Raw genomic sequence first — 10,825 nt, 5'->3', positions numbered from 1 at the left:
CGCGGCCGGCCAGGCCTCCAGCCCGCCGCGCCCGGCCCGAGGCGGGGCTGACTCCGCGGCCCCCGCCCGGCCGCCCTCCGCCCCCGGCCGGCCCGCGGCCCCGCAGCCCCGGCCCCGGCGGCGGGAGGCGGGCCCCGCGGCGGCGGCGGCGGCGGCGGCGGCGGCCGCAGCGAGCGACGAGGCCGCCCGGCCCGGCCCGCCGGCCGCCCGCCCGCCTCGGCGCCGAGATTGGGCGAATCGCGAGCAAGTACGTGCGCGTCTCCCTGCCGCCGCCGCCCGCCGCGGGCCGCCCCGGGGCCGCCGCCGCCGACGACGCGCGGGAGGAGGAGGAGGCCGCCCCGCCGCCGCCGCCGCCGCCGCCGCCCCGGCTCGCCGCCGCCGCCCGCCCGCCGGGCCCGCAGCCCCGGCCCCCGGCCGCAGGCGAGGCCCAGGCCGCGGCCGACATGAACCACCAGCAGCAGCAGCAGCAGCAGAAAGCGGGCGAGCAGCAGCTGAGCGAGCCCGAGGACATGGAGATGGAAGGTGAGGCCCGGGGGCCGGCCGCGGCGGGGCCGGGGGGCGCCTTCCATTGTGGCCGGGGGGAGCCGCGGGAGCCACGCGAGGGGCTCGCCATCTTTAACCAGGCCCCGGGCGGCCGCGGGCCTCGGCCTGGCCGGCCCGACTCGGGCGGCCCGGGCCGGGCGAGGCTGCACAGTCATGCCGGGCCCGCGGGCTGGGGGCGGCCGGTGGTCCCCCGCCCGGCGCATTGTCCGGCCCGCGGGACCCGGGCGGCCTCGTCGGCACAAAGCGCCCGGAGCCCGGAGTTGTAAATTAGAGCGCTCCGGCGGGAGGGATGCGGGCGTTTGCGGACTGCTGGCGGCCGCTGCGCGCCCGGGTTGGGGAGCCGGGCTCCGGGGACCGTCTCCCCGTTCGGACGTCGCGGGGTCCTGGCTCTGGCCGGTAAAGTCGGGGAACCGGAGACCTCCTTGGGCTCGGGGCTCGCCCGCACCAGCTCCCGCGCGCTCCCCGGCAGAGCCCACCGGGGCTTCGAAGCGGACCCCGAGATCGTTCCATAATAGCACTTGCTGGCGTCGGGCTTCATTTGGAAACACCTGCAAGGGGCGCAGATGTTCTCAGCCTTTGGACGGGCCCAGAGTCCGGAGTCAGGCGCTCTTCGTTTCTGAGTTAGCTGTATTTCGGGGAGTTTGGCTGTGTGCGGTGCAGTCAGCCTCCGGCCAGGTGTGTCTTTGAAACTACGTGAAAGCCGCCGCCCTACCCCCCCCCCCCCCGCCCCACGACTACCTATCTCTAAATCCACCCTGACTCCAGAGGTAACTTAATTTTCTGCCCATGTGCCAGCAGTTTTCCAGGGTATCCTGCTTTGAGATACAAGGCCATGGTAATAGAGGTTTGATGCAGAGGCACTGAGCGCGGAAGGGTCTTGGGCTTACCTACCTCAAGAGGACTTGGTAGTTGGAAGGCATCTTTTATTTCTCGTGGCCCCAAGTACTTAAAAGGACAAAGTCTAAGGAGTCTTAAAAGAGTCCTTACCTGTTTCGAGGGGGACGGACAGGCAGGAGTCAAAAGAGTGCCCCTGAATGAACGGGACATTGAATGTTCTGTTCTTGTTTTGCTTTTAGCCAGAGATCTTGGGGTGTGGAAATGAATGGGGGTGCTAAGGAAGCTCAGGTGAAGCAGCATTTGTCCTGTGGGGTGGCTGCACGTGTGGGGTGCTACATCCTGGTTGGTGGGAACTCTTACCATGACTGGTACTCCCCTGTGAGTAACGTACTGCCAACAGTTGGATGTGCTCTGAAAAAAATGGCCTGCAAGGTGGCAAAAGGCGAAGTGGTGGAGATGCCTGTGGAAGGCACTTCCCGCTGGTACTTCAGTGGCCAGTAATGGGGTCAGGAGAACCCAGTCCATGCCAAGGACCAGGCTGTCCGTCTCACTTGGCCCCAGAAAGGCAATAACTTCGTAGAGTTTTTGTCACGTGTCATTAAACAATTAGCTGAAGGAATACATTGCTGAGAGAATTATGTATATTCCTTTTAATGCCTCGTAAAAAGGGATTGCTTTTCAATTTCCTTTTCAAGTTATCCCCCAGTCGAGACAAAAATCCACTAGTGTTAGCATATCCGTGTCCCACTTATGTTGTCTTAGCACTTTTTAAGCGTTTTGAACACAGGTGAGAGCTGATCAGCATGGGCCCCAGTGCATAGTGTATTTCTGGTACAGAACGGGGTGTCAGGGGAAATAGTCGTGTCCACAAGTTTCAAGGGCTTTTCTATAAGACTAGAGAGTGTTGAGTGGAGGAAGAGTTTTCAGAAGTCATGCGTGCTTTCAAGACTACTTTTTTTTTCCTCAAGGAGTTTTGTTCTCATATCCAAGTTTTCGTTGGAAAAGTCGCCCGTAAAATCAGTAATCTGCAAATTTACTGGCGTCTCAAACTGAATGGTAAAGGTTGTAGTTTATTATTGCTGATTCCGTAAACTTCAGTCTTCTTCTGAGTGGGCCTCAGGTTCATTATCCAGAGGGTACCTTGTCTTTGTAGGGCTTACGGTCGTCAGCACCCTGTGAGCAGCCGCAGGTGTGCAGTTTAAAGAGCTGCCCATGTCTTAGGCAGTCTCTTTCAGCCTTTCTTAGCCTTCCCACTCCGAAAATGTGGCGTTAGGTTTATACATTGTAGTTTAGGACCAGCAAGTGTGAAAATCCTTCCTATTAAAAAGCGAGAAGGGTGGGATTTAGTGACCATCAGCTCTGCGTGGCCTCGTCTGCCAGGCTCTGTGAGTGACTCTCGCCTGCTTGGTGTTCGCCTTGGTTCCTGTGGACTCAGCAGCTGGAAGCTGTCAGGGCTCCCTCTGATCAGCTTGAGGAAGGGAAGCTTTGTGGATGCGGAGCATTTGCCCGCCCCTCCTGGGCAGGGCAGTTTCGAAGGAGCCGGGGAGACTGGTTTGGTTGGCGGTTTTTTCCTACCGACGGGGTCCGGTGTTAGTTTGCTCTCCTGCTCTGCTTTATAGGGGTCACATTTGCTTTTGACTGATCCCTGCACAGCCCTTGCACATCTGCTGGAGAATAACAGTGCTCAGGATCAGTTATATTAAAAATGTCTTGTTTTGAGCCGTTAGGAAAGTTATGAAGGGTGAAGGGCAGAGAGGGAAAAGATGGGGGGGGGGCGTGGGGTATGGTGGCAGTTCAGTGGGGTTGAGACCACATGCTTCCTTCCTGTGAGGCCCGTGCAGGTTTTCAGGTTGGGAGGCAAAAAGCACCATGGAGGTGGTGGCCTTTGTCGGCCTGGCCAGGAATGAATGTGCTCCACAGTTTATTCACTCTCTAACTCAGAGGCAGCGCAGGCCGAGGGGCTGCAGGAGGGACCTGCAGTGGCCTCTGCCCTCTCGGGTACTTGAGAGGTGATAATCTGGTTTGTTACGCCCCCCTCCAAATCAACAGGAAGTTTTCCCAAGGCCTGGCTTCTGCATAGGCGGGCTGGCACAAACGTCAATACCTTGATGTTTGTTCCTTGGTGTGGTTCTGCCGCCCGTGTGAGCAGTCTCTGTTTCAGAGTGTAATCTTTGAGACTAATGGGCACAGACAGTTTTGGTTGACTTTTGTACAACACTCAGACCACTGCTATCAGGACACCAAGCTGGGAGCAAATCAATGAGTTGTCTGCAGTTTCTGAAAAGAATTGATCACTGACTTCTGTGGTTTTTGTTTGGGGGGAAGCAGTGGTGGATTTCTTTTTCTTTCCAACTTGTGTGGGTAGATGGAGTTTCAAGTTACTTTTCTGCTAAAGCAGGTTTGGGAGTGGAAAGTGAGTTCTCTTGTACATGTGTGCCCAAATAAACTACACTTGGGCATTTTATTATATCTAAAACATGTTTGTTTTTCAAATAGCGCTGTAACAAGACAAAAATCAAATAATATGAGAATATTGATTTTCCTCTCACATTAGCTTTGGTTGGTAAAAGAACTCTACAAAGTGAGCATCAACTTGGAGAACCCAGAAAAGATAGAGACACATAGAAGAAATTAGGCCAAACTTAGAAACATCTGACTGATGTGAGCCTGTCAGGTTTTGATGGGACTGGACGTTACTTTCCAGAAGGCATCTGCCCTCCTGATTCTTCCAGGCTGCTGATTTTGATTATCTGTAAACAAAAAATTGTTAACAGCACATATTGGAAAAAAGTGTATACCTTCATCTTGTTTTTTGGGGGGTGGGGTGGGGGGGATCAGTTTTGTGGAAAGGAGGAAAGAAGCCACTGAGTTAACTCACGGTGGGGCAGTGTGGTCAGAGAATACAGGCTTAGCGCCAGGCCTGAGTCTGAACGTGGACTTCACCGTTTAATTGTTGTGTGACCTCATGCACATTGCTTAAGCTCTCAGTGCCTCAGTTTCTGCATCCTTGAAAAGGAGGTCTGTCGTATCCTGCAAGGATGTTGTGAGGGTGGAAACACAAAGCATGTGTGAAGTGCTGGGCACAGAGATAGGGGCATCAGTGTTCACTCATGGTGTTGTGATGGTAAAAGGGTTACACCTGAGGCAGGGATGGGCACAGGTTAATCAAGCATGGCGCACACAGGTGGGGCAAGTTGACTTTCCTGGTTCTACGGTAATTATATCCTGACTTGGATTGGGAAGAAAACTGACCAGCCTCAATCTAAGCAGCATTGTTTATGAAATCCTAGGCTTGATGTGCCTAAATAGCTATATAAGGTTAATGCTATAATATTTTAAGAAAAATGTAGTGGATGATAGAGGAGTGGATAGTGGATTTGGTGCGTTGTTACACTGCTGCCGAAGCCTGGTTAGCTCAGTGGCCTTCGTGATGAGAGTATTCTTGCTCTTGCACTAGTGTTAGAGCATCTAGTAATGAATTTGATGAGGTTGCCAATCAGGTTGTAGCAGGGAAGCCAGGTTACACGAACCTCCAGACTTTGGGAGTCGGCCCTGAATTCTTGTCTCTAAATCCCACATCCTGTTACCAAAAGCCCTTTCGGTTTTCCATCCACCACCCTAAACCAGGCGGCCCCTGTTGCCTCATGCTGGAACTTTGCAGTAGCCTTCTTACTGGTCTCTGCTTCCACTCTTCCTGGACCGCACACAGCTGTCTTTTCACTGCCCTGCTTATTAGAAGGACTCAGGTGTGCTGCCTTCCTCATGCAGGTAGATGGGTAGTCGCACAGCCCGGCCTCTGCTATCAGGATCCTCGGTCAGCCTGCTTTGTGCTTCAGGCTCTGAGTGCACACACACTTGCACTGCATGACGTGCAACTCTGGCTTTTGGGCCCTGTACTTGCACAGGTAGTGTCTCCTTCTCCTTGAATGCAGACAGGACAGGAGACCCCAGGAAAGTGATTCAGATGCCACCTTTTCCCTAAACTTTTCTGGTGGTCTCAGCCACTTGCCTTGCATAAGAGCCATGTCTTGCCCCATGAGCTACTTGTGGGGTTGCTCTTCTGTACTCATCTTCCTCACCGCTGGACTGTTTGTCCATCTGAAGATACCCATCTTATGTTCCTTTTTTGTTAAATGTGTTTGTGGGAGACACTCATTCAGGAAACAGCAATTTTAAGGCAAAACAGTAGTACAGGAGATGGCTGGCTGGCAGGGTGGTGTGTGAAAGAGAATGCCAAAGCCATAAACCAATATTGCTTTGATAGCTGCTAATTCAGTTTTATTGCCTTTAACGTAAGTTGCTTGAAGTGGCATTTTTGATCCTTTTGCAAGGAAAAGCTCCTTTTCCAGACAAGGGTATTGATGGACCTTATTGAAGTTTTCTATTGAGTATTTTAAAATTTGTTACTGTTTCTGGTTTTTTGCATGGGTAGTATGTAGCCTGGGTACTTCTGCTTGATTTCCAAGGCAAAGGAATTTTACTCTGGGGACCAAGTTGTAACAAGGTATTTCTTGACATGTACTGTGACGGTTAAATGTTCAAATGTCACCTGCTTCAGAAACTTCTTGTTCTGAACTAATTTGGACTTAGGCAAGTTGGAGGAAGCAGGATTTTTAAGTGTCTTGCGTAGGCAAGAAAGTCAAGTTATGCCATTTTGGTAGTAACTTAACACATGGCTTGGCCAATGAGAAGTCAGATGTGTTGAAATTCTCTTGAAGAGAAGCAGGCCTACTTCTGAGCATTGGTGATTTAAACTTGGAAGTTGGACATGGAGGTAGTTAGAAAGTTGGTTGTGTAGGGAAATACACTGACCCGGACTAGAGTGAATGCTTCCAGAACTTAATGATGACACTAGTGTGAGCTAGCAAGAACCAGGGAGTAGGGAGGCGGAGGGGCCTCGGTGGGGCACGCCTTAGGGAGTAGTGTCACTGTCTTTGCTGTTGGGCAGAGCAGAGCGCTCCAGGGGGTGACGAGACTGGAGGGCTCATTGACTGTGCGGCTGGGCCCTCGCTGGGCTGAGCACGTGCTGTGTTGTCACCAGCTCGGCTGGGACCACTGTTGTGTGGGCACAGCTGTTAATATTCTCAGAGATGCCCAGGTGTCCTTCCAAGGAGCCCAAGTCATCTGCTCGACCTGGGGTTTATCTTAACAAATGTGAGTTCTGTATCAGAGTCTCAAGGTGGTGGTCCTCCCTTCTTTTTAGGTCATTTGAGAATCTGCAGGATAAAGAGCAGGAGGTTCCCTTCTGTGACCACAACAGTTCCACGTGATTTTCCTGCCTGGCATAGAATATTCGAAACCCAGGCCCTCCCTGGGTTCTGATTCCATGCTAGTGACTAATTGGTTTCCCTGACATCCTGATACTGGGAGGGCACTGTCCTGTATGAGGTACCAGCCCCCAGAATATTGACCAGAGGAAGGTCTAGCTTTTGCAATAAGTTGTTGAGCTGGCCTCTGCTTTGGAAAGGGGCTGTATGAGATTGTTGGGGTGACCTGTAATGCAGAGTGTGATCACACCCAGGGTGTGGCCACCAGTGTCTGGGTAGTGATCTGACTTCTTGGCTCCCTCCTGCCCCCCTCCCCATGGTACTTTCAGAAAGAGTTGAGGGGGCTTTTCTCTAGGGTATAGGCTGAGAAAACTAACCTTACTCACCTGGAGTTGCAAGTGCATTTTGTCAATATGACTTTGGGGAATAAATTACATTTCAAGGCCCTTAATTGACCCTGTGCAATTGCTGTTTTCAGGTAAGGACATGTAATGCTCCTTAGCCTGTTTGCATGGTTAGAGAGTCCAGCTCCTCCTTGTAAATAATGTGGGGCAGGTAATTTTTTTTTAATTGAAGTGTAGTTGATGGGTAGGTAATCTTGAAGTGCTTGATTCTTAGAGTTGGTAGTTTATGTCAGCTAGGAGGAGAAATTATTCAGTCAAACAAAGTGTGTGTGAATTGGTTAAAAACATTCCTCAATCCCTATTGCTGTTTTATAACCACCATAGATGGGCACGGAAGAATACTCCCCCAAGAGTCTCAGCCTTTTCCTCTTCTGTCTTTAGCTTAAGGACAAGAGGGAGAACAGATAGGGGCTGGAATGCCTGACCTGCAGAAAGTCCAAAGAAGTAGCTGGTGGAGTGAGGTTGCTGAGCTCGAACCCTAACCCAGCTCCCAGTGGTGGCCAAGCGGCGGCTTCTGATCTGTGTGATATCCTGCCTGTGCTAGCCAGAGGACTCCTTCATTCTCTAAAGCACTCCAGGTCTCCTGCTGCTACCCATGAGGACAAACTGAGTCTCTTTTCCTACTGAGACCTGGATTGCTTGAGAATGCCAGCTCGTATTCTTATGGGGGCAGAGGAGAAGACATGTGGGGTAGGAGGATGCTTAAGGGTTTACCCTGCAGTGTGCAGTAAGGTAGCCACCAGCCACATGGTGGCAATCACATTCCTTAACTGACTAGCCACGTTTCAAGTATTCAGTTGCCACCCGTGGCCAGTGGCCACCACATTGGACAAGCAGGTACAGCACATGTCCGACAGGGCAGACAGTGTTAGTGGCCAGAGTTCACCGAAACAGTCTGGTTGGATCCTTAGCTAGAGGGTGTTTCTGGTAGCATTAGTGTCACTTTGGATGTTGGAAAGATACAGTGTGTCCTGGAAAAGCTAAATTAAAATGAGTGAATAAATAGTTCCTGGGCAAACGCTACAGAGCAGGCTTTCTTCGGTTATTTGTGGTGAAGAACCAGTTTTGTTTTTTTTTTTTTTAATTTCCAGTCTGTTGTGGACAATTTCTTTCTGTATTTTGTAGACATGCAGTGTAAACAAATTGTTTAAGAAATGAAATAAGATACACATACACAATGCAAGCCCCAGGTTGTTATTAAAGTCACATTTCAACAGTTATTGCTTAGAACAAACACGCAGGGAGGATTTGCAGAAACTGTACGTGTTCATTGCAAGCGTGTATAGGCCATTAATACAAGGGAACGTGCTATTGCACATTCCACCATGGTAACTGAACAGTTTTGTGTGAAATATCAATTCCCCGTATTAAACCTTATTTGCACACTACTTTTTAAAGAAACAAATAATCTCGCTTCCTGCTTGGATGGATGGCATCCCTGCTCCTCATAGAGAATGTTGATCCAAGTCATTTCGATGTTCGTTTTACTAATATGCAAGTGAGTCCAGTGCTGCGGAGGTATACCCCTGAGATTGGGAGCCATCTTCAGCAGTTTTCCAAAATGTATCCATAAACAGCTCCAACTCTATCCTATAAACTAACATCTAAATTATGTTTCGTTGAAAGAAATGGGTTCTGGGTCCTATTGACTTGGGTTGCAGTTAACCAGCTAACCCTAAACTCTTACAAACTGTAAGGGGGTCCCGGGACACGTGACACCACACTCCAGTTTGACAGCGCACCCACTGGCCCAGGCTAGGGTGTTGCAGGAAGTCAGGTTGCTGCAAAGTCTCCCCGCTTGCTCTGTTTCGGTCAGGTCCGAAGAGGGCACCTGCTTGCAGGCTGTGTGCAGGCACCTTGGGCTTTGCCACCCCCGCCCCCTGCTTTCTCATCTGGATGTTCCCGAGCACCAGGCCTCATGGCTTGCTTCTGACTCCACTGTACCCTTGTGGCAGCAGAGCTGTACTTGCTGTGCACTCGCAGAGCCTGGTGCAGGGCTTCTGCCCACGAGATAGACATTTATGCAAACCCTCCCGACAGGCAGGTACAGGGCTGGCTGCCCCCAGCACGTGACTGAAGGCTCTTGGTAAACATGTGCCAGGGAGGGCTGTGATGGGGGGGGTGGGTACTGACCTACGGTGGGGAAGCGGGTGGGTCATCGGAGGCTTCACAGAGGAGGGGACACAGCTAAGTTTGAAAAGAGGGAGGGGTGGTGTGCTCAGAGGCAGGAGGTGTAGAACAGCATCATGGGCTTGGGATCTAGAGGGAGAGGATCTGTGGTCCCCAGAGCAATGGTCCACAGAGATGTCTGTCCTAATCCCTTGGAAGCCGTGACTATGTTACTTACCTGGCAGGGAACTTGGCAGGTGCGATTAAGTTCAGGATCCCTAGACGGGGAGATTATGCAGTGTTACTCAGGTGGACCCAGTGTAATCACAGGGTCCTTAACCCGTGAAAGAGGGAGGTTGGAGTGGCGTGATGTGAGAAGGCCATTGCTGGCATTGAAGATGAAGCTGGAAAAGGCCAGGAAGCAGATTCTCCCCTCGAACCTCCAGAAGGAGCCAGCCCTGCTGACACACTGATTTTCGCCCAGTGAGGCCCATTTTGGACTTGTGACCTCCAAAACTATAAAAGAATAAGTGTGTGGTGTTTAAGCCAGTAAGTTTGTGGTGATTTGTTCAGCAGCCAACAAAACTAATAATGATCCAAGAAGGTGGGTAAGAAGCAGTAGGTGGGTGTCCAGTAAACTGGCCTTGAACCTTAGAGAGCTGCATAGAGGCTGGGAGAGCTTGGCAGCTACCCCTCCCTGGGCCAGGCCCCTGGACGTGAGGGCTGTGTCTGTATCAACTCATTGGCTCCTTACCACAACTCTGAAGTAGATGCAGCATCATCCCCATTTTATAGCTGAGTGAAACAAGGCACTGAGCAAGTTAAATAACCTACCCAGGGTTGGTGGCAGTGGTGGGATTTGAACCTAAGCCATGTGGCTTCACAGAAATTTGCATCTCATCATAGTCAGTGGACGCTATTTGTCATGAAGACGTTGTTACTGCTTTTTTTTTTTTTTTTTTTCCGGTACGCGGGCCTCACTGCTGTGGCCTCTCCCGTTGCGGAGCACACGCTCCGGACGTGCAGGCTCAGCGGCCATGGCTCATGGGCCCAGCCGCTCTGCGGCATGTGGGATCCTCCCGGACCGGGGCACGAACCCGCGTCCCCTGCATCAGCAGGCGGACTCTCAACCACTGCGCCACCAGGGAAGCCCTGTTACTGCTTTTTAATTTAAACTGCTGCCTTCTCCCGCGTTTCTTATCTCACCACCCCAAGTGGCAAAGCTGCAGTTGGGCTCCTCAGTCTGAAGATTTTTGTGTGGCTCACCACATGCTTTGAATATAGAAAGTAGCTCACTGCCGAAATCAGCCGGGGCCACCTTATACTTCAGCAAGTGGAATATGGTGACAGAAGCAAAATAGATGTGTTTTTAAAGGTAGATGCCTCCCTTCTTTGAGAATCAGGTATTCAGTAATGTGATCCTAAGCTGAAATGAATCATCCCTAAAGCAAACCATTCAGGGCTCTGGGCATATGGAGAGATTTAAACTTGAGAAGGCTTGAGCCTTGTCTGCCAGGGCTCAGGGCGAAAGCATACTGCATTTCAGAGGGCCAAGTTCTGTGGAGCTACAGGGTCAGACCTCAAGGCACCTTGTCCACTCAGGTCCTCCTGTCACCTCACCCTCATGACCCTGCATCTGCACATGAGCAAACTGAGGCTCCTCCA

The 10,825-nt window shown here is 51.6% G+C and overlaps 1 protein-coding gene across 1 annotated transcript in view; it reads left to right on the top strand.

The window, feature by feature from the left end:
• The first annotated feature begins 237 nt into the window (after positions 1-237).
• The window catches only part of USP7 (ubiquitin specific peptidase 7), a 56,449-nt gene continuing 45,861 nt past the window's right edge, over positions 238-10,825 (top strand). The window contains exon 1 of the mRNA XM_033428827.2: positions 238-522. Within this exon, the coding sequence (XP_033284718.1) occupies positions 444-522 (79 nt within the window). The 5' untranslated portion in view covers positions 238-443. The remainder of the gene's footprint in view (positions 523-10,825) is intronic.

Source organism: Orcinus orca, chromosome 16 (assembly GCF_937001465.1).
Source record: "Orcinus orca chromosome 16, mOrcOrc1.1, whole genome shotgun sequence".
Classification (NCBI taxonomy): domain Eukaryota; kingdom Metazoa; phylum Chordata; class Mammalia; order Artiodactyla; family Delphinidae; genus Orcinus; species Orcinus orca.
The sequence above is the reverse complement of the archived record's forward strand: the minus strand, read 5'-3'. Positions and strand labels throughout refer to the sequence as shown.